This window comes from Colobus angolensis, unplaced genomic scaffold, assembly GCF_000951035.1.
Source record: "Colobus angolensis palliatus isolate OR3802 unplaced genomic scaffold, Cang.pa_1.0 Scaffold17, whole genome shotgun sequence".
NCBI classification, from domain to species: Eukaryota; Metazoa; Chordata; class Mammalia; order Primates; family Cercopithecidae; genus Colobus; species Colobus angolensis.
Window position 1 is genome coordinate 6,570,766 of NW_012114821.1, and position 23,871 is coordinate 6,594,636.

General features: G+C 47.6%; 1 protein-coding gene across 1 annotated transcript in view; it reads left to right on the top strand.

Annotated features, from left to right (window-relative positions):
- The window catches only part of COL22A1 (collagen, type XXII, alpha 1), a 299,536-nt gene that overhangs the window by 156,237 nt on the left and 119,428 nt on the right, over positions 1-23,871 (top strand). The window contains exons 23-29 of the mRNA XM_011938231.1: positions 5,601-5,654; positions 6,371-6,424; positions 8,889-8,942; positions 10,177-10,230; positions 13,750-13,794; positions 14,340-14,402; positions 14,892-14,945. Coding sequence (XP_011793621.1) covers positions 5,601-5,654; positions 6,371-6,424; positions 8,889-8,942; positions 10,177-10,230; positions 13,750-13,794; positions 14,340-14,402; positions 14,892-14,945 — 378 coding nt within the window. The remainder of the gene's footprint in view (positions 1-5,600; positions 5,655-6,370; positions 6,425-8,888; positions 8,943-10,176; positions 10,231-13,749; positions 13,795-14,339; positions 14,403-14,891; positions 14,946-23,871) is intronic.

Here is a 23,871-nt window from a genome sequence, read left to right on the forward strand (position 1 = left end):
GAACTCCTGACCTCAGGTGATCTGCCCTCCTCGGCCTCCTAAAGTGCTGGGATTATAGGTGTGAGCCATGCCCAGCCTAGAAGTGTGTCTTTCTAAGCATAAGTCTTTTTGTGTCACTCTTTGATGCCACCTCTATTATTTTTGTGCTCCCTGGAAGACAAAGCCTTGTCTTTCTTGCCCCAGGTGTGCGTCTCTTCCTCCCTCCCCCCTCATCTAGCCATGGCTCAGCTGCTCCATCCTCCTGTGGCTTCCTTCCTCTCCTATTCCACTCCCCTCTGTTCAGGCCCTACTTAGCCCTTCCACACCAAGCTCACCCCACTTTTCGAGATGCTCCTGATTTCTCCACCATGCCTTCCTCTGAGCTCCGTGGCCTTCAAGCACCTCTTTTGTCTGTCTGTTTTCATTCTGTTCAACAGGTATCTCATGAATTCTGCTATATGCCGGAAGCCATGGTTTTTATACAAAACAATTCTGCAAAGAAATTATTTTTGTACCTACTGTATATTTTTAGAAACCAAATCCCTTGCCGTAAGTCACACAGCTGCTCAAAATATAACCCTGCCTTCGATCCCGAGCCCTCAGATGCTTTTCCTGGGACCCCAGAGGCCTGTGTTTTATGTGTCTAACTAGGCTGTAATTTTCTGGAGTGGAGGGCTGAGTTGTCTTAAGACCCCAGACAGAACCCAGTGGTACACAGTAGGCGCTGGCTGGGGGAAGGAGCCCTGCCCACCGCCGTATGGGGTCTCTAGGGATAACTTCTTCCAGATGCTCCAGGATAATGCAGGTCCTTGGCTTTAAGGATCAAAGCTGTGCCTGCCCACTGCCCCTCTCCCTTTAAAGGCATCACCCACACCCTGTCACCTGTTGATACCCTCTTCCATCCAAAGTGTGAATCTTCCCAGATCCTGAGTGCAGGGACCTGCACATGGGCAGGGAGACAAATACTGTCCAGGGGCCTTGTGGTCATATGGACAAAGTCCTTGTAGGATGCCAGGCATAATAGTCAGCACTTTAGGAAATTAAGTTTTCTCCCTTCCTTTTGGGGGAGTAAAAGTAGAAATAGCTATCCCAGCCGTGGGCTGAAAGGCCCTCGTGTCCAGGTCCTCCCGGGATGCTCTTGCCCACCCGCCCCTCCCTCACCAGCCCTCCCCATGGCGGGCTTGAGGCTGTGTCAGAAACAAGGTGAGTTATGCCAGAGCTGAAGTCCCAGCAGCAGGACCTGTGGTAATCAGGACAAGGCTGAATGTAACCCCCAAGGCGAGGCAGCTGCTCTGTTTAGAGTTTCTGCCCCCACTGTATGCCTTTCTGTGGCCATCCGAAGGCAGAGCATGAGCAAGAGACCAGGGTCCGGGGCAGGCTGGCTGCAGCTGCAGCCCGAGGGCTGTTCCCTCCTGCCACCGCACCCAGTGTTTCCCACTTGGACTTGTGAGCAGGTCCCCTGTAAACTGGAAAAGAGGCTGGAAGCAAATCACCTCACCCTTTTTGTGATCCCTCCTGGAAGAGGTTTCCAGACTTTCAGACAGTTACTTCCAGCCGCTTCCAGCTTCTCTCTCTCTGTCAATGGCTACCGCAGTTGCTAGGTGTAATGACTGGGTAGGCTTTCGCTCTCATTCCTAAGTGTACAGCATCAAACAAGCAGGCAGTGACTCAACCTCTACTGTGTGCATAGCATGGAACCAGGTGCTGGGGTCTTGCCAGAAAGGTAGACTTTGAGATCTTCAAACCCATATTTAAAGCCCTAAGTTCTAGTCTTCCTTAACATGCAGAGAGTCTTTTAGGAGATCACATTGTGTTAAAGGGTGGAAAGGGGCTGTCACAGCAGGGTGAGACCTGTGTCCTTGAGTGGGGACTGTGTAGACAGTTTGCGAGTCTGGGGTACTGGGCTCGGGAGGAGCGAAGGGATCAGGGTGCTGTATCCACTTTTCCTCCTCTGTAAATTTAATGAAAAAGCCCAGCCTCCCATGGCCAGTGGAGGGCTGGAATGAGCCGGTGTATGAAGCACAGGTGGAGCCCACGCTGAATGGAGGTGGCTGAGCCCCTTGTCCTGCCTTTCTGGTTTTTTCCTCTCTCCTGGGCTGTGTTTCTTCCTGGGATGTCATGCTCACAGGTTCATTAGCAGTGCTAGTGGTGGTGATGGTGGAATACGGAGCTGGCCTAGACGAGTTATGCCCAAACCTGGCAGCTCACCACAATTACCTGGTATCTCAAAAGTCACTGACCCTTGGGGCCTGTCCCTGACCTGCTGCCTCTGAACCTAAACAAGGGTTGTGTGCCTGCATTTGGGACAGGCCCTCAGGTGTGTCTTCAGCAGCCAGAGATGATGGCTGTGTGACCTGAAGTAGGCCTCAGTGGGCCTCTCTGGGCCTCAGTTTTCTTCATTGTCAGACAAGGAGGTTTAACTTCCACTAGGAGACCAGTAAAGAGCCATCACTTGTAACATGCTGTGAGACTCCAAAACTAGCAAGCAGCAGTAGGCCACGGGTGTTTGCAAGCGGCAAAGGAGGAAGGCAAGCAGGGCCAGAGCGAGGGGCTGGTCAAGGGGCTGGCTTCCTGGGCTCACCATTTGGAAAACGCATAGAACACTCCAGAGGCCATCCATATCCTTAGATATGTAAGGAGGGAAGAGAACTGAATTGCTCATTCAAACTGCTAACAAAGAGACTCCTGTATGGTTGGGAAGGGCCCTCAGATATGCTCTGTGGGCTTGGGGTGCTGTGAGGCCTTCAAAGACCATGTTGAGGTAAAATTAGATCACCTGTCACCCTCATAAGCCTAGCACTTTGGGAGGCTGAGGCAGAGGATTGCTTGAGCCCAGGAGCTCAAGATCAGCCTGTGCAATATAGCAAGACCCTGTTTCTACAAAAAAAATCATAAAATTAAACAGGCATGGTAGCACACGCCTGTAGACTCAGCTACTCAGGAGGCTGAGGCAGGAGGATCACTTGAGCCCAGGAATTGGAGGCTGCAGCGAGCTATGATTGCACCACTGTACTCCAGCCTGGGCAGCAGAGCAAGACCCTATCTCAAAAAAAAAAAAAAAAAAAAGATTGCCTGGAATGTGCCTCTGGAGTGTGTGGGAGCTGTGTCACTGCAGGGCTCTTATTTTGCTGAGAGAGGTGAGGGGGGCCAAACTGGAGCAGCCTGTGGAGGTAGTAAGGCTCAGCCGACAAAACAGCGAGGCTGGGAGGCTTCTTTAAGGCCTTCCAGCAGTGCTTGTCCATTAAGGAGGACCCAGGTTGGAACCTGCCCAGGGCACCCTGCAGCCCTGCTTGGCCCCTCTGTCGCTCCAGCTGTGAACAGATGTCTCCCATGAGGGAAGATGCTACCCCTAAGGCTTGCCAGGACGGAGCGAGCTGTCGAGAAAACTAGGTCCAGGTGCCCCCAAATCCTGTTCAGTAAATGGTCCCGGTCTATGACTTTTTTTTTTTTTTTGGACTCACGGGTGCCCCCAGAGGAAGAAAGGGGAACAGTTCACCGTTGCGGCCACCTCTGCCATTTTTTGGTATTTCTCGCCCTCTAGTGGCCATGTAGTGTTGTTCTTTCTGAATGCAAAGCTAGTCTCGGCGTCTGGCTCAATTCAGACTTCCTCAAGCATTTACTGAGCGCCTGCTGGATGCTACACCCTGGGATAATCCCTGTGTGAGGTGCAGAGAGAACAAGAATGTCCTGCCCTCGAGGGTCTGTGGGTCAGATCAGCACAGTTAAGTTGGTCTTGAGCATGGAGCAGGGAGAGTTTAATTTCACTGGGGAACTGGAGACCATCTCAGAAAGGTGGAGATGGCTCAGAAGGGAGGTGTGGGAGGAGGGGAGGAGGTGTCCAGAGAGAAACCTGAGCTAGAAAAGTCATCTGCACCTTCTGGAAGCTGTGTGGAGCCGTGGTCTGTGGTGCTGGAGCTGAGGGAGGAGGGCGCGGTGAACTCGCTCGGAAGAGCACTATCCTTTAGAAAATCAGAGCCACTGAAGGTGGGTCAGCTGTGGGATCACTGGCTGTCCTAAAATGAGCAGTCCCTGCACGAGGATTGTCAGGAACCTGCTATATGCAAAACGCCACATCCACTCTCCCTCCCAACCCTGGTGTTGTGTGATTCCAGCTGGCCCCTGCTTATAACCCCACATCCACTCTTCCTCCCTCTGGTCTCCCCAGACTGCAGGCTGCTTTCCTGGGCACACATGTGACCATACATGTCTTCTTGTGCTTCTTCAGTTATTCCAAGACCTTCGTGGCAAAGTCGCTCCTCCTCTTTCTGACAGCCCGTGGCCTCTGAGGTCTTGGCTCATCCTCCATCTGCCCTGTGCAGGCCCACACTGTCTTCATATGGAACCGTTGGCTGTCATTCAAAACGCAGTACCTTCAACAGCAGCCGGCTTTTATGAATGCAGCCCACCTGCCTTGTCTGCCTGACCTGTTGTTTATTTCTTCAGGCTTTCTTCAGTACTCAGATGCCTTCTCTGCCCGCTTGCCTTCATCCCTCCGGGTGCATAGCGTCACTCCCAGGTGCAAGAACCATCTGGTGTCCCAGGCCCCCCAGACCTGGATTTGTGCTCATAGGTTTAGTTGAGCCATTCATCTTTTTTTTTTTTTAATACGGGGTATTGCTCTGCACCCAGGCCAAAGTGCAACGGCACAATCACATCTCACTGCAGCCTCAAACTCCCAGCCTCAAACAGTCCTCTTGCCACAGCCTCCTGAGTAGCTGAGACTATAGGCGAGAGCCCCTACGACCAGTTAATTTTTATTTTTTATTTCTAGAGAGATTGGGTCTTGCTGTTTTACCCAGTGTAGTCTCAAACTCCTGGCCTCCAGTGATCCTCCTGCCTCAGCCTTCCAAAGTGCTGGGATTACATTTGTGAGCCACTATGCCCAGCCCTTTTCTACCATAATTATTTGTCTACATGTTTCTCCCCTCCCTAACCCTCCGCCTCAACCAAGATAGGAGCTTGGAAACAGGTCTTACGTTTTTGTTTGCTAACAGTGCCTGCTTCTGTTCCTGACCCTTGAAGATGCCCCAGAGTTTAAGTGCAGACCATAAATGACTTAAATAGTACGTGAATCTACATCTGTCCAGTGGCTGTGAGGACTGATCTCTAGAAGCACGGAGGAACCTTTAGAAGTACAGATGCGAGACACACGCACCCCAGACCTATAGAACCAGAAGGCCTGGGCGTGAGATCCCTTTACACACCCCTGGCAATCCTGACCCTGACGCCAGCTCTGCTGCATGACTCGCGATTGAGAAGCAGTCTTCTGGAAGACATTTACACATGGGTCAGACTGTGTGTGTGTGTGTCTGCACCTATGCACACACATATGTATTTACATTAAATGTCCAAACATTTTAAATATATAGCAGAATAGATAATATTACAGGCGCTGGTATACCGATCACCCAAATATGAAATGTTAGTGTTTTGCAAAGTTTGGTTCAAATCTTTTGCTTTTGCTTTTGTTTATTTTTGTTTGAAAAATCAGGCATTATAAATAAAGTTAAAATCTCACCTCCTCCTCCTGTCCCCTTCCCTTTGCCTCGTTCAAATGCTCACTGTCCCTAGGAGGCTCGCCTGGGCTCATCTGTAACCCACCCAATGCTCTTTCTCTACAGGGCCCTCCAGGACCACCTGGTGTCCCAGGCCCCCCTGGACCGGGAGGTTCTCCGGTAAGACTGGGCTTGATTTTCTACAAGGGCACTTAGATGGTGGTTTCCTGGCCTGTGGGACCTGGGGACATCTTTGGAAATGGCCTCTTGTCTTTTATCCACCCAAGTCCAGTGCAAAAACACACACAGGAGGATCCCGATACGTAGAATCCCCAGCCTCTGGACTCTGAGACCTTTGGAACCCTTGGGTTAGAGTATCACCGGAGCTAATGTGGCCCTTTGGCGGCTGCCTCCAGAGTCCGGCATGCAGAAGGCACGTTAGGCCGGGGTTGCCCATTTGGGTGTCTTTTCGTAGTTTGCGATTTGGCTTTGAGGCAAAACAGAGGACCCAGGCAAGCATTTGCTAACATTTCCCTTCCCATCTTGCGGGGCTGCTGAAAAAGTGTCCTGAAAGTGGGCGTGGGGGAGTGGGGAGAATCCACACCCACCCACTGAGTGGGGCAGGGCCTGCCATCGGCAGAGGGAGGCAGCTCCATCTGTCCCGGCAGGGGGCAGTGGATAGGAAGGCCGCCCTGACCACAGGCCACACACGCCGTGGATGTGTCAACTTCAGAGGTACAACAACTCCGCATTTCACAGCGGACGACCAGGACAGTAGAGGCCTCGGGGTGCCCTCTTCAGGCCCAGAGGCCTGGGCCCATGCCAGGAAAGAGGTTGAGTCAATGATCTGATCTCTGAACAGGCCAGGCTAACATGTCCGTGTGGTCCCCTTTCAGGGTTTGCCTGGAGAGATCGGCTTCCCGGGAAAGCCTGGGCCTCCTGGGCCCGCGGTGAGTGTCTGGAAACATCTTCCTGCTCCCCTCCTCCCTCTCCCCATTGCTCTGAGGGGAGCGCTGAGCCCTTGCAGCTGGCCCAGGGCCACTTTTCTAGAGCTGAGGACTCCTTGGCCAGCAAGGCCTGCAGCCCTGGAGCTCAGCCTGGGTCTTCCTTCTGTGTGGCTCACTCTTGCTAGTGCCCTGGCTGCCGGGAAGGCTTCCTGTGTGCCCTGGCCAGTGTGCAGATTAGGACCACTGTCCCCAGGCCACTGCCCTTTCTCTTTTCACCAAAAGACACATTCAAGGGTCCTTTGCTACTGAAGGCATGACCACTTGTCCTTGAGGAATTCCCAGAGGGCCAGAAGCAATGGGTGGGGAGCCGTGTGCCAGCCCTTTCCATTACAATCCTGATCATGTTTTCTCCCATGCAAACTGAGAGACCCTGGTGCTCTCAGGGGGCAGGTGGAGCTTAGAAAACATTAATGTCTCCCCAGATAGGAGAGGCACAGTTAAAGTTGGCCTGTAGCTTTTCAGGGCGGGATGATGGATGACGTGGGCTGAGACCTGGGTAGATGCATTATCTACCCTCAGGGAGGCCCCTGGGCCGCCTTAAAGGGATTTCCTTACGACTAGTTCTGCCCCATTGAGCCCGGATGGGGAAGGCCCCCGCTGGGAGGATCCCGATGCTGGAGGAGGGCGAAGCAGAGGTAAAGTGAATCGGGCGGCACATGGGGCAGTTCCCACTTCTCCATGGAGCACAGATCCATGGGTGAATGTGGATCAAGGCGCCCAGGGACCCCGTGATTGCAGTAACACCAGCACCCTCCCCAGCTCTGTTGAGCCCCGGTGCAGCATGCCAAAGGGTACTGGACATGAATTCAGTGCCATGCTGGGCACTCAGGTGATCTGGTCGTGTGTGGGAGGAACACTGGGTGAATGCCACCATCGACGGCAAACGTTTCTAAACACACAGTCAGCTGCAATGTCACCAAAAGCATTTTCCATGAGTGACAGGATCATCTGAAAGCTCAAATACATGAACAGTCTCATCTGATCCAAAGGGCTCATCAGAAAGTGTGCAGATCAGTGTGAACATTCAGAGGAGGGGAGCGTGTTAGAGTAAGAAAGACGCTGTGAGCATTTCTCATCTGTCAAGACGTGGCTGTAGCCACAGAAGGCTTGAAGCACAGCTTCCGGCCTTCGCGTTTACTCCTGGTCAAGATCCTGCTTTCATTGACTCAGGCAGCCTTAATCCCCCCAAAAGCCCTTCCTTCTGCCTTCCTAAAGCCTTGGCTTCCAGTACACCTGCTCTGTGCAGGTGGGGCTTCATTAGTTGCCAGTCTAAGCTGGAGGCACAGGGAGAGATGAGTCAAATTGGGTGGCAGCAGGTTCAATGGGTGAAAGAATCACCAGAGTTATAAAAAACATTCACTTTTGCATAGCACTAATAGCTGTGAAAGCAATAGCACAGGAGATATCCCTAACGTCAGTCATGGGGAAGGGTGTGTGTGCCTGACACATTTTTTTTTTCCTTCCACTTTTAAGTTCCAGGGTACATGTGCAGGATATGCAAGCTTGCTACATAGGTAAACATGTGCCACAGTGGTTTGCTGCATAGATCAACCCATCACCTGGGTATTAAGCCCAGCATGTGTTAGCTATTCTTCCTGATGCTCTCCTTCCCCCTGCACAACCCCCCTACACCCCGACAGGCCCCGCCCGCATATGACCTGACATCATTTAAGGCACAGAGGAAAAGGAGGAGATGAAGTGTCTCTGGTGTAGTGGAAGTAGCCCAGAGGTGGAGTCGGTTAAACCTTGTGGGTCCCTATCACCAGCCCTGTGGCCTTGAGCAAGTCACTTAGCCTGCAGAGTCTTCATCTCTTCACCTGCAAACAGCTGCAGTAACACCTGGCCTGCCACATCCTGATGGTAGTAGGAAACTCCTGGTGTTGGAAAATATAACATGGAGCTCCTCAGTGCTGGCATTAGAAATAACAGGCAGTAATGCCAACCTATGCCAACAGATTGAAGTCTTGCTTTTTTGAAGGATAAGAGGAAGGGAGGATAGCCGTGGGAAGGAAGATACAAGATGGCAAAGAGATTCTGGAGAGGAGAGAGGAGGAGCAGTGTGGACATTGTTGTCCCCAGGGCCTCTTGGAAGCTGAGGGTAGAAATGGAGCCATCAGAGCAAGATCTGGCAGGTGTCCTCCCGCGCCCCCACCCTCCATGCATGGCCAGTGTACTGAGAATCAGACATTGCCCAGGGGGTAATATTTGCTTCAGTAATAACAAAGGGAAACATGGTCAGACAGAGACAACCGTGGCTCTGGAGACAGGGCCCTGCTGATCAAAGAGCAGAGGCCCAAGCCTCCTGAATTCTGGCTGCACAAACAGCTCCTGGTTTGAAACGACTTAATGGAAGCCTTTCCTAAAGATGCCTTTCCTTTTTATTTTATGTTTCCGCCTCTTGGCCCAGGGACCCCCTGGAAAGGATGGGCTGAATGGACCACCAGGCCCACCAGGAACCAAGGTTGGTCACTGATGCGATAGGCACCGGTTTGGGAACCCAAAACACAGAAACTAAAGAGATTCTTGTTTGTTGGTGGATTCTAAAACAAGTCGGTTGCCTGGGTCTTCAATCGGGACTCAGTTGAAATGTCTAGATTTATGGGGTCAGATGGGGGACAGCTCCTTATTTCTTCTCAGATAACTGCAGAAGGATTTGGAAGCCCTAGGCTTTAAAATTTAGCCAGGCACAGTGGCTCACAGCTGTAATCTCAGCATTTTGGTGGGAATTAACTGGGCGTGGGGGTGGGCACCTGTATTCCCATTCACTTGGGAGGCCAAGGTGGGAGGATTGCTTGAGTCCAGGAATTCGAGGCTGCAGTGAGCTGTGATTGTGCCATTGCTCTATAGCCTGGGCAACAGAGTGAGACGCTGTCTCAAAAAAATATTTGATCCATTAGAAATATGTTTATTTATTTAATTTTATTTTCAAGGAGGAAAACTTCAAAATACTCTTACTAATATAATAAGAGATTTAGATTTTCACAATGTTCTGGTGGGGCTTTTTATGGTAGAATTATTAAGATAAGAGGCAAAAGTTAAATAGCATAAAACTGGGGAGCAAATACAGGCTTAATCCTTTAAATGAATTATCGTACAACCATACCAGTATTTTAACAAATGAACAAATGAACTCTTCTTTCCTGGTGAGCACACCCAGACTCAAGTAAGCGCCTCAACAGTCCTTGAAGGGCAACTTGGAAAGGCAGCTGTTGAATATTATGGGAAAATGTGTTGTCATTTTCAATAAGCAAACTTAGAAGGTCAACTTCTTCATGGCAAAATACAGAATAAGTATGGATTTAATTTAGTTTTCTAGGCATTGAATGTAAATATTGTGCATTTTTTTCTCTCCCATCTTTTGGGACAAAGGATCATGGCTGACCAAGTCTTTTTTTTATTCTTAGAAATACTTATGCAACATCTTCCTTCTTCTACATCTCTCAGTAAGAGAGAGTGCCAGTTCTCCTCAATTATATTTTTCTAAATCAAAATTACAGCTATTGAATATGGAACCTAGGAGGCCGAATGAGCTACTATGTTTGGTGACTGTGGTTAGGTAATCGCAGAGTTGAAGGAGTTCAAAACCACCCTAGTACAAGTAGTTCTCTTCCTTACCAACCTGTGCCTAGTACTTTGTATGTTTAACCCAAGCATGGCCCCCGTCTCCTGTTAACTTTGCTGTGTATTCCTTACAGGGAGAACCAGGAGAAAGAGGGGAAGATGGTCTGCCTGGAAAACCAGGCCTTCGGGTATGGACTTTGCCTCTTTTCCCCATTATGCTTGCTATTCTAAGTGGTCTATTTGGGGTGCTGTGTGAATCTCAGCTTATCATAAGCATAGCATCTGTATTAGCTGGTACTGGGCAGGAGACAAATCAGTGAATTGAAAAGGGGCAGAGTTAAAGGCTCCAACCAGGATGGCAACCTGAGGCTGGCAACAACAGAACCAAGACCACTTCTGGGACAGAAGGCGCCAGAGGAGGGAGTGGTTCCTCAGAACCAAGATATGCAGCTGGAGGAGAGAGCCCCGATCCCTGTGAGAGCCGTGGCCTTGGGAAGAAGAACATCATCAGTGTCAGGCTTATCCTGGCAGGGAGGGAGTGAGAGGAACAGATACAAGTGATTGCTCTCTCTCTCTCTGAACTGTGTTCTACCTCCACTGCAGTGCTTCCTAATGCCTTGACCCTACAGAAAGGCAGAAGGCAAGGAAAGCTAGCAGATGCTTTCCTTGCAATCTGTAGAGTTCAGCCTTCTCGGGCTGGCTTCCAGTGGGTGGTAAAGTGTGAAAAATGGACCTGAGGGGGAAATGAAGGCTTCCCAGCATGTGACCTGGACAGGGCAGCCCCTGTGAGTGGAGAGCCCCCGAGTGCCCTGTGCTGATGGTCACGCTTTGCCCAGGCTCCCTCCAGGCGTGACTGCTGCCCGGCGAGGCTTTTCTGCTGGACCGTGTGTGTGTGGTGTGAGTGTGCACGTGTGCGTTTGTGTGTGTGCACTCATGGAAACCTGTGGTGCTGAGGAGACAGTGGCCAGACAGGAGATTGTGGGGAGTTCTGCTCCTCTCACCCTCCACTCACAGGGCTCCCACTCTACTGGGATATGAACTACTGAAGCCCAGTGACTGGGTCTTAGTCAACTCTGCACCTCCCATTCGCTACCCACAGGCAAGCACTGCTTAGATATGCAATACAGGCTTGTTAGGTAGAGAATGCATGATCAAATTCAGCCCAGCCAGAGCACAGGAGTGGCCTGGACCCCACACAGTGGGGGATGCTGACCCCGTGGGAGGGCACACCTCAGAGCATCCGTTTGCTGGCCAGGGAAGGTGCTGGTGGGCACATCCTGGGGCCTTGTGTTCCCTATTGTTTCACTCTTTCATAAAGTGATCGTTTTTTAAAGACCCAATTAAAACCAAGCAGAAAAACACACAGATTAAATTGCATCCAAGCTGTCTCAAGCACACCCAGGTTGACTGAAACTATGGAAAGAGTATTGCCAAGAGCCACTATGAACCTCCCACTTCCTGGATTACAGATCCTAAGAACTCAGCCCTCATGTCCCCCAAGAATGTACTAGTGTGTACCAATGAGTCCCCCCATGGCCACCGGCAGGCACTGTATCCTTTGTATTTTAAGATTCAATATTGACATTCAAATATACATCTATACTGATCCACATGTCATTGAAATGTGATGACATGTAATTTGCTGTTTTTTTTCTTTTGTTTTGTTTTTGTTTTTTTAATGCATGTCCTGAGGTGGTTGTGTGTGTAGCAGAGTGAATCTCTTGGTCTTAAAAGTACTCAGCCACCTTTCAGTGTTTGATTGATTGGATTGAGATTCTATCATCTTCCAGAAAGGATTGAAAGCATTTATCTAGGTTTGCTGTTCTTGACTTCATGAATTTCATGGAGTCAACCATACCTTATGGTTGTGTTTTCTCAAATTTGTGAATTGACAAATCCTTCTGGGTTTATACTGTATAAACCCCACCTTTCTGTTCAGTAATGAAGCAATCTATTCCCATCAAGCTTCTCATGCAGGGTTCTGTAGATGAAGGGGATTGATTATGACAATTATTGGGCTAAAATTACAGGAACCCTCTGGGATTACTCCAGCTTTTCAATCTATGTGTTTTCTGTTTCTGATAATCACTAATGGTTGAAAGATTCAGAGAAACCTACTGCTTCATCTCATGTGTCATTTTTATTCAATTTCTAAGGCTCTGTGTTCAAAACATTTCTCTGGAAAGTTTAAAAGGGAATTTCTGCGGTCATGATGCTTTTCCAGCATACTCTCGCAGTCCTAGAGGAGCCTTGGCAGAGGGTCTTGTTACTTTATTTTGACAAAGCATCAACTGAAGATAAAAATTCTTTTCCAAGATGATGAGGACTAAGTCATGGATGGCGAATTTGTAAGAGTCCACTTGGGGGTAAAGCTGTCTGCAGGGTGAGCAGAGGCATCGATGTTTTGAGGCTCACTTGGAGAATTCAAGAAGATACCGTTTCACCTCCATTGCGCCTTTGGATTGGTGTTCACGACCCAAATTCAGGGGGCACTTCAGATGGTCTTCAATTTTTTTTTAACCAAACTCAGCCCCTTATCCTTTCTCAGCATGTAAGAAGCAACGCCCACTGCAAATGTGCTACTATTCTAGCAGATTGAAAGCGACAATTTGAGTGACGAGTATTTGCACAATTCTGGTTAGAGCAATTCTTACTAATTGTGCTTGTAAACATTGGGAATTGATGGGAGCATCGGAGTGTGTCTAGAATTTTAATAAGTGCTGACTCCAGATGTGTGACACCAGCGCTACAGGATAAAACGTGTACTTACACTAAGCAACGCTTTTAATTACTTTTTTTTTTTTGTCTTTCTCTCTGATAAGTTGGTAGTTCTGGCCTTCAGTACCAACTGATTCTGGCATAGCTGCACGCAAAATATAGCCTGCATACCACCTGTTCATTCATTCTTTCGTGCATCCATGCATTCATGAGAAAACCACGTTTCCTTATTAAAATCTACACTAAAGGTTTTAGTAAATAGCATAATTAATATTAGAAATACATTGTCATTCAAGAAGCTAGTTATTTTAAAGACACATGGGTGGATAAAGATGATAGTCTGCACTCACCACCACCACCATGGCAAAGCTCTTTGCATCAGTGATGTGTGAGAACCTGGTAAGTGCAGCAGCCTGATTGATGCTCTTGGATCAGAGATAAAGCCCCTCTGGCCCTGTGTTCCCCACTTCACCCTGACCACACAGTGCTAATTAGGAATGGTTTTAGTCCCCCCAAGGGACTAAACCTGGGCAACATAGTGAGACCCTTCCTCTACAGAATTTTTTAAAAAATCATTTGTGCATGGTGGTATGTGCCTATAGTCCCATCTAGTCAGGAGGTTGCGGTGGGATAATTTCTTGAGCCCAAGAGCTCAAGGCTGCAATGAGCTGTGACTGCACCACTGCACTCTAGCCTGGGTGACAGAGTGAGACCCTGTCTTTAAAAAACTAAAACTAAAAATGGGACAGTTCTAATAGTTGTTTCTTTTGGGGAAATCAAAAGACAATATGAGAAAGTGGATTCTGCTCTGCAAAAATGCGAAACACTTTGGTCTTCAGAGCCCATGACTCTTGGGCCTCTAACCATGCCGTCTATTTGAAAATTAAGGGTTGTGGCTGGCAGGTGCTGTGAATGTGTGAAGACAACTGGGGAATGGCAGTCATCTCTTTGAATGGAGAATAATGGGGTATCTTTTATTGCATTTTCAGGGAGAAACTGGGGAGCAGGGCCTGGCAGGCCGACCTGGAGAGAAGGTCTGTTTGTTCGTGCTTTTATTCATTCATTTTATTCATTCACTCATTGTTATACGCTAGGTCTCATATAAATCATTTAGATGCCAAGAGGAATTAATCCTGGTTTTTGGGAGCTCACTGTATGTCCAGGATAAACTGGACATTGCAGAACAATTGAACAGATGTCAAGAGTGGTGGCCTGCAGGTGTTGGGGGCATAGGAGAGGGCTTTCCAGACTTGGGGACTGTCAGAAAGGATGGCGAGAAGGGTGACATTGTTGCTGAGTCCCAAAGAAACAGGAAGGGTTAGACACCAGGAGAGGCAAAATAAGGGTTCCTGGGAAAGGAAACAGCTAAAGTAGACAAGAGCTTGGGGATGCTCCAGTGAAGAAAATTCTCTAGAATTCCCCTGTCTCCACTGCATTGCTTTCCATGTGATGTCCACTGTGCCAGAACCACCAGAACATCTCCAGTTCCTGGAGAGCAGGAACTGAGAGCACATGGCCTGCAGCTCGGCCCCTGGGAGAGCCTTCCTGTTGACGCCTCGTGGATATTTTGTTCTCACAGGGAGAAGCTGGCCTCCCAGGGGCTCCAGGCTTCCCAGGTGTGAGAGGAGAGAAAGGACACCAGGTAAGTGTGGCAGCTTCCTTCCTCCCACACGGACACCTGGCCCGTCTCCACAGAAAGCAGCCCCCTGTGGAGTCTCAGTCCTTCGGGAGAGTGGTAATTTTGACTGGGTGAAGAGTGTATTTCTCAGTATGTGGAAGGGACAGGGAAGGGGAGAAGACTACTTGGGTCCTTGAGCTGGGACAAAGGACCATTGCTGGGAGATGTCTCTGGAAAGGGCAGAGCATTTTCAGATGAGATGAATGGGGTCGAGGGGTGGAAGGTACCGTCTGTCAGGGACAAGTGGAGAATGAGGTGCTTCACGCCTAACTGACAGGTTCCCCTCTGAGTTACACTTCACTGTGGTCACTTTGCTGATGAGGCAAGGACAAGTGAGAGAGAGAGAAATATATACATGTATTTTTTCCAAAGTCATGTTGCTGTTACCTGGAAGAGGCAGGAATTCAGCTCGGTTTGGGTTCTAATGTTTTCTAATTTTATCTTTTATTTTAGGGAGAAAAAGGTGAACTTGGACTTCCAGGACTGAAAGGTGACCAAGGTGAAAAGGTAGGAGAAACTGGCTCTCATTCTGATCATCAATTATTATTCATTGATTTTTTTCTAAAGGAAGAGATTTTCTGCAGAATATACTATATATATATATATATATATTTTATTTTTTTTTTAATCAGAGTCTCACTCTGTCACCCAAGCTGGAGTGCAGTGGCATGATCTCAGCTCACTGCAACCTCTGCCTCCTGGATTCCAGCCATTCTAGTGCCTCAGCTTGTAAAGTAGCTGGGATTACAGGCCTGCCCCACCACACCTGGCTAATTTTTGTGTTTTCAGTAGCGACGGGATTTCTCCATGTTAGCCAGGCTGGTCTTGACTCCTGCTGAGTTCCTGACCTCAAGTGATCTGTCTGCCTTGGGTTTCCAAAGTGCTGGGATTGCAGGCGGGAGCCACCATGCCCAGCCTATACTGAACCTTTACATTTCCGCAGAATTTAGTTGTGTGCATGACTTCAAAACTGCTTTTTGAGAAAATAATACATTAGACATAAACCTCAAACTTCATTGTTCGCAATTGTAAACTTACAAAGAAGATAATAGTATTGGAGTTGACACCTTCATCTCACTGTCCATCCGTCCACCCACCCTTTTGTGCCTGTGACACTCAAGCTCTGCCTGAGCTCCTGTCCTGCGCTGAGCGCTCGGCGTGGCCTGTTTGTGTTCAGCCTCTGTCTGAACACCACTGCCCCTTTCACACGTATAACAGATATGGTTAGCCCAGGTGTGAGGGCAGTGGAGGCGCCAGTGGAGTGTGAAGAACGTGCTGAGCAAAAACCCCGTGTGCCCAGACTCCTGTATCCTTCCCCTGCATCGTTCATGAGCCCAACGTGTCACTGCTTGTGTGGTTGACCCGGGAGCCAGCCTGAGTCAAGGCAGACTCTGTCTAAGTCAAGGGGGCATCATTGCATTTGCGGAGCCCTACTGTGTGCCCTGAAGTGCACAGAGAGGCTTCGTCGGCATTGTCTTCCGGGCGTATACCATGTCCGTTAGGAGCAGCACAATCAAAATGGACAGTGGAAGAGAATTCAGTGACAGAGTCATTGCAGGCTGTGGACAGTGCTCAGGGAAGCCGATGGGATGCAGCCATACTCTCCAGGGCTCGAAACAGCAAGAGTGGGAAAGGACAAGGGGAGGGAGCTGTCCCAGAATCCAGAGAAGCTGGCAGCCATAGAAGGAGCCTGGCAGTCATTCTGGGCAGAAAAGCAGACAAAACCAGCTCCCCTGGCCTGACATCCTCAGCATCTCATCCGGTCCTTCTCTGTCCTCTCCATCTCCTGCCAGACCACTGGGAATCAGGGTACGAGGTCGATGAGACCATTGAGGTTGCCTCCTGGGTTGGAGAAAGGAACAGGGGTGGATATAAAGGGACAAACAGAAAACAGGCGCTGGTATCCATAAGCATGTTTTGCACACGAAAAGAGCTGAGACTCCGAGAGATTTTGATGCATGCCTAACCTGCACAACCACAGGTGAAGCTGCATGGCCAGCCCGGCCCACAGGGTCTGACTGATTGCTTTGGAGGGAGACATCAGACCACTTGCCTTTAGCAACATGCAGGCAGGTTCGAGGAGGAAGAATGCACTTTTAAAATCACAGTGTAATCTCTCCAGCCTTCTTTTACAAAAACAGGATGGAGAATATGATGAACCCTAATGTGGCACAGGTGGTCTGGGAAAGGACGTCCCTTACTATTTTCACCTCCTAAGGAATCGGATCCCTGGTCCCAGCCCCTTCTTAGAAGAGCAGCCCCCACTCAGAAGCCAAGCAAGCACCCAGGATAGTGCCTGGTCTAGAGAGCCACGTAGGTGCTTCATCTATAATATTTCAACTCATGTCAAAGCTCCAGAGAAACCTATGCTGATCAGAAAACAGAACGGAATTTTTACAGACCTGCTTGGTGAGACAACTGCAGTTGCGTGAACCCCCTATGACAGGTAGACTCCTAGGGTGTGATGAGATTTTGTTGTGGATGGAGTCGGGTTGGGTGGGGGTTTAGACTGCAGTCAGCATGTGGCCCTCAGCCAGGATTTGGTCAGAATTTGTCCACTGGCAAATCGCTGATTAGTCTGACACACGCGTGAGCTGTTGCCAAAACCGCACATGCATGAGATGTTTGTCCGTGGTCTTATTTGTCTGGAACACAAGATCCTTTGTTAAAGCAGCGTGAGCTTGAACGGTGTGCAGGGAAGTCCTGGGTTCCATATACTTGGCATGTTTTGCAAGTTGCAATTTCTTGAGTTTTCCGTTTCTCACTCTGGTAATCTTCATAATGATGAACTATGAAGTCATTTCTGTCTTAACCCCTAGTTTATAGATGAAAGAACTAAGGCATAGAGAGATGTGTTGTCTTACCCACACTCACAGAACCAAATCCTGGCTGGGACCACATGCTGACTGCAGTCTAAAGCACGCCCCCCGACCCCATCCACGACAAAACCTCATCACACCCCAAGAGTCCACCAGACAAAGGGGGTTCACACAACTGCAGTTCGTCAGTCAAAGGGCTCTCTTGCCAAGCAGGCCTCTAAAAATTCCACTGTGTTTTCTGCTCAGGCCTACAGAGTGAGGGTGGGTGTGAGTCCAGACAGTTGGATTCTAAAATACATGCTTTTGACCACAATGACTAACATCTTTTCTACTAGATTCTAACTTTTGCTTCTAGTTCTTACCCTTTCACCAAAGATATATCCATTTGCTCTGACAGTCGTTGTCTAAGAGGACTGATAGGACTTGCCTTCTGCTGATAGAACACGTACCCTCTGCTGATAGAACACGTACCCTCTGCTGATAGAACATGTACCCTCTGCAGGTAGAACACTTACCCTCTGCTGATATAACTCTTACCCTCTGTTGGTAGAACCCCCACTCTCTGTTGGTAGAACACTTACCCTCTGCTGATAGAACCCTCACCCTCTGCTGGTAGAACCCTCACCCTCTGCTGGTAGAACCCTCACTCTCTGCTGGTAGAACCCTCACTCTCTGCTGGTAGAACCCTCACTCTCTGTTGGTAGAACATTTACCCACTGCTGATAGAACCCTAGTCTGTGCTGGTAGCACCCTTACCCTCTGCTGATAGAACACGTACCCTTTGCTGATAGAACATGTACCCCCTGCTAACAGATGTTGATAGAACCCTTACCCTCTACCGGGCCATCACGAAGAAAATGACAATGAACAAGACATGGCCTAGCATTTAGGGATCTCAGGCTCTACAGGGGGTACAGGCATGGACAGGGTTGGGAGTCCCACCCTGAGTAAGACACTGTACCAGGCGTTTGCTTTTCTTGCTGTTTCATGCTCAGCCTCTGACCAAATGCAGCTCTAGTTCCACGGCAACTTTATAAACACCCGCCCCAAACCCCTCTTAGGAGTTTATGCATGCATGCCTGCAGCTTAGTGGAAAGAGCACCGTTCTTGGAGCCATAATGCTGGCCTGGAGTATGGTCCTGGTTCCACCTGCTGTGTGGCATCTTCCCTGACCTTCCTGTGCCTTGGTTTGCCAGCCCAACAATGAGCCTCTGGATTGTTAAAGAGCATAAGGATTTCCTGTTGTGGATGACTTATGGCAGGCTCACTGAGTGCAGGACTGTCCTGAGCACCGTCTGTGTAGGGACATAGGTAATCTCAGGCCAACCCTGTGAAGGGTCACTGCTGTCAACAACATCCCCACTTGATAGATGAGGAAACCAAGGCACAGAAAAGCTAAATCGCTTGCCCAGAGCTGCATGAATAGAGGTTTAGAGTCAAGATGTAAACCCTGCCAGTGCACCTGGAAAGTCCTGGGTCTTAGCACACAACGCCACACCCTAGGCCTGCCCTGGGGCTGCCTCAGGAGCAATGGCGCCCACACACCCAGAGGGGTCTTGCATCCTTCCTCCTCCTGCATGATGCTTTTCAGGGTGCCCCATTCTCCCAAGTTTACTTTCTCCCCTCCAATTTCCAGCTCTCTTTCTGCGCTGGTGCTTTCTGGGCTCCAGGCAGTGTATCCCATCCCCCTTCTCTGGGGCTGGAGGCTGAGGACTTTACTCAAGGCAGACTTGTGGTCTATAAATAGAGAGCCCAGAGTGGAAAAGGCTCTGCCTCGGTAAGCCATTCAAGCCTGCTGCTGCTGTGGACTTTTCAGAAATGCAATTTCTATTTGAGAAACTCATTTCCAGAATGCAAAGGCTTAGCAAGACCATAAAGCCCCTTTGATTACTTGGACAGAATTGCCAGGGCCATGGCAGTCACATTCAAGCTTCCAAAGAATCTGGTTTGCCTTTCTTTTCCTCCAGAGAAATATGTGATAATTGACAATTTTGGTCAGAAAATCCAAAAGAAGACGTTAAAGCAACATTGCCCTCTTCTGACTATGCCTTGCCTGTCTCTGCCTCTGCTTTTCCCTTCACGTCCCCTGCTCTTCCCCATTACTGGCACTTAGGCCCACAGCATCAGGGAAGGGTGTGTCTGATGCCCCTGTCCCAGCAAGGGGTGCTGACAGTCAAACACCTCATGGAGGAGCTGGGATTAGAACCCAGGCCTGTTGCATTAACCCTAACACCCATTGATCCTTCTTAGTCAAGCCTCTTTTCCAAAGGCAGAGAGCGCCCGTGGGTCTACCTGCTCCAGCTCGCTGTTCTTCCCTTGCCCACAGCCCTCAGGATGAGGAGGCTGTTTCCAAAAGGCAGTCTTCATGTTCTCAGGGTGAGAGAGACATCTCTCCTCCAGCCCTCTTCTCATTGATACCCATTCATGCATTCGACTGGGAAAACACTTAACTTTGATCATTTGGACATTTTAATTGAGAGTAAATTGGTTTAGATGAGATTCGTTCTGGAGCTTGAGTTCAACAATGTCAGGAAGAGAATTGGGTAAAATCAAATAATCCACAGTAACACCAAGAAAGTGCTTTTCTTTCGGAAGCTACTGGAACTTTAATCAGAGCAACGCCACACAATTGTAAAGGGCATGCATTCTGAGCTTAAAACCAGGCTCGGTCATTTGCAGAATGTGTGACTTAGGGCAGGTTCATTGATGTTTTTATGCCTCTTCATCTGTGAAATGGAGATATATACATACATTATGGGCATTGCTACCAAGATGAAATGCATTCACACATGTAAACTACTTAAACCAGGAGCTGGAATCAAATGCTAAATAGCAATAGAAATAATGGTAGAAAAGGATACAACATTTTATAATTATATTATTGTTGTTGACTAAGGGTGAACTTGTCCCTCTCTAAGCCAGCTTTATTCATGCATTTATCTATTTCATAACCATATTTAGAAGCCTTGCCATAGAGCCAGTCCTGGACTGGTTTGAGAAATGGATCTAGACATAGACACCTGTCCCCCTGGGACCATGTGGCACACATGAAATGATAGGCTTTGGAAACTGTATTCACTCACCGTGGGCGGTCTTGTGTGGAGCAGCTCAGTGACATCCTTTCCTCAGGCCAGATGCAATAACAGCATACTACTTATGGTCTTACTCAATCTCTGTGCCATGCTGTGAGCTGTATGTATTATCACCATCATTGTTCTGCAAAGAGAAAACATACCAAATTAGGTAAAATAATTTATGAAGTGGTATAGTTCGGTTTCCAGCTCAGGTGATTCAATTCCCAAGCCTGTGTTGCTTATAGGAATGTAACACTCTTCCCCCCAGGTTCCTGAGTAGAGTCCACTCCTTCAGGGGGGTGGGGCAGGGCCCACTGGCATCCCTAAAACAGCTGGCCTTCAAATGTGTCACTGTGCTCAGGGCACGTGTGTGGGAATGTTTGCTGTAACAAATCAACATTAGTTATGATTGCAATCAGAGGAAAACCACATAAATGTCATCAACAGGAAGATGGATAAGAAATAATTTTATTACCGTTTTTTAATTATACTTTAAGTTCTAGGATACATGTGCACAACATGCAGGTTTGTTACATATGTGTACATGTGCCATGTTGGTGTACTGCACCCATTAACTCATCACTTACATCAGGTATATCTCTTAATACTATCCCTCCCCCTTCCCCCTACCCCACGACAGGCCCCGGTGTCTGATGTTCCTTACCCTGTGTCCAGGTGTTCTCATTGTTCATTTCCCATCTGTGAGTGAGAACATGCAGTGTTTAGTTTTCTGTCCTTGCGATAGTTGCTCTGAATGATGGTTTCCAGCTTCATAAATGTCCCTGCAAAGGACATGAACTCATCCTTTTTTGTGGCTGCATAGTATTCCATGGTGTATATGTGCCACATTTTCTTAATCCAGTCTGTCATTGATTGACATCTGGGTTGGTTCCAAGTCTTTGCTATTGTGAATAGTGTCACAATGAACATACGTGTGCATGTGTCTTTATAGCAGCATGATTTATAATCCTTTGGATATATACCCAGTAATGGGATGGCAGGGTCAAATGGTATTTCTAGTTCTAGATCCTTGAGGAATCGCCACACTGTCTTCCACAATGGTTGAACTAGTTTACAGTCCCACCAACAGTATAAAAGTGTTCCTATTTCTCCACATCCTCTCCAGCTCCTGTTGTTTCTTGACTTTTTAATGATCGCCATTCTAACTGGTGTGAGATGGTATGTCATTGTGGTTTTGATTTGCATTCCTCTGATGACCAGTGATAATGAGCATTTTTTCATGTGTCTGTTCGTTGCATGAATGTCTTCTTTTGAGAAGTGTCTTTTCATATCCTTTGCCCACTTTTTGATGGGGTTGTTTGATTTTTTCTTGTAAATTTAAGTTCTTTGTAGATTCTGGATATTAGCCCTTTGTCAGATGGGTAGATTGTGAAAATTTTCTCCCGTTCTGTAGGTTGCCTATTCACTCTGATGGTAGTCTCTTTTGCTGTGCAGAGGCTCTTTAGTTTAATTAGATCCCATTTGTCAGTTTTGGCTTTTGTTGCCATTGCTTTTGGTGTTTTAGTCATGAAGCCCTTGCCCATGCCTATGTCCTGAATGGTATTGCCTAGGTTTTCTCCTAGGGTTTTTATGGTTTTAGGTCTGACATTTAAGTCTTTAATCCATCTTGAATTAATTTTCGTGTAAGGAGTAAGGAAAGGATCCAGTTTCAGCTTTTTACATATGTCTAGCCAGTTTTCCCAGCATCATTTATTAAATAGGGAATCCTTTCCCCATTTCTTGTTTTTGTCAGGTTTGTCAAAGATCAGATGGTTGTAGATGTGTGGTATTATTTCTGAGGGCTCTGTTCTGTTCCATTGGTCTATATCCCTGTTTTGGTACCAGTACCATACTGTTTGGTTACTGTAGCCTTGTAACCAAACTATACTAGTTTGAAGTCAGGTAGCATGATGCCTCCAGCTTTACTCTTTTGGCTTAGGATTGTCTTGGCAATGCGGAGTCTTTTTTGGTTCCATATGAACTTTAAAGTAGTTTTTTCCAATTCGGTGAAGAAAATCATTGGTAGCTTAATGGGGATGGTATTGAATCCATACATTACCTTGGGCAGTATGGCCATTTTCACAATATCGATTCTTCCTATCATGAGCATGGAATATTCTTCCATTTGTTTGTGTCCTCTTTTATTTCGTTGAGCAGTGGTTTGTAGTTCTCCTTGAAGAGGTCGTTTACATCCCTTGTAAGTTGGATTCCTAGGAATTTTATTCTCTTTGAAGCAATTGTGAATGGGAGTTCACTCATGATTTGGCTCTTTGTCTGTTATTGATATATAGGAATGCTTGTGATTTTTGCACGTTGATTTTGTGTCCTGAGCCTTTGCTGAAGTTGCTTATCAGCTTAAGGAGATTTGGGGCTGAGATGATGGGATTTTCTAAATACACAATCATGTCATCTGCAAAGAGGGACAATTTGATTTCCTCTTTTCCTAATTGAATACCCTTTATTTCTTTCTCCTGCCTGATTGCCCTAGCCAGAACTTCCAACACTATGTTGAATAGGAGTAGTGAGAGAGGGTATCCCTTGCCCATTCAGTATGATATTGGCTGTGGGTTTGTCATAATTAGCTCTTATTATTTTGAGATACATCCCATCAACACCTACTTTACTGAGAGTTTTTAGCATGAAGGGCTGTTGAATTTTGTCAAAGGCCTTTCCTGCATCTATTGAGATAATCATGTGGTTTTTGTCTTTGGTTCTGTTTATATGATAGATTATGTTTATTGATTTGCATATGTTGAACCAATCTTGCATCCCAGGGATGAAGCGCACTTGATCATGGTGGATAAGCTTTTTGATGTGCTGCCAGATTCGGTTTGCCAGTATTTTATTGAGGATTTTTGCATCAATGTTCATCAGGGATATTGGTCTAAAATTCTCTTTTTTTGTTGTGTCTCTGCCAGGCTTTGGTATCAGGATGATGCTGGCCTCATAAAATGAGTTAGGGAGGATTCCCTCTTTTTCTATTGATTGGAATAGTTTCAGAAGGAATGGTACCAGCTCCTCTTTGTATCTCTGGTAGAATTTGGCTGTGAATCCATCTGGACCTGGACTTTTTTTGGTGGGTAGGCTCTTAATTATTGCCTCAATTTCAGAGTCTGTCATTGGTCTCTTCAGGGATTCAGCTTCTTCCTGGTTTAGTCTTGGGAGGGTGTATGTGTCTAGGAATTTATCCATTTCTTCTAGATTTTCTAGTTTATTTGCATAGAGGTGTTTATAGTATTCTCTGATGGTAGTTTGTATTTCTGTGGGGTTGTTGGGATACCCTTTATAATTTTTTATTGCACCTATTTGAGTCTTCTCTCTCTTCGTCTTTATTAGTCTTGCTAGCGGTCTGTCAATTTTGTTGATCTTTTCAAAAAACCAGCCGCTGGATTCATTGAATTTTTTGAAGGTTTTTTTGTGCCTCCGTCTATTTCAGTTCTGCTCTATCTTAGTTATTTCTTGCCTTCTGCTAGCTTTTGAATATGTTTGCTCTTGCTTCTCTAGTTCTTTTAATTGTGATGTTAGGGTGTCAATTTTAGA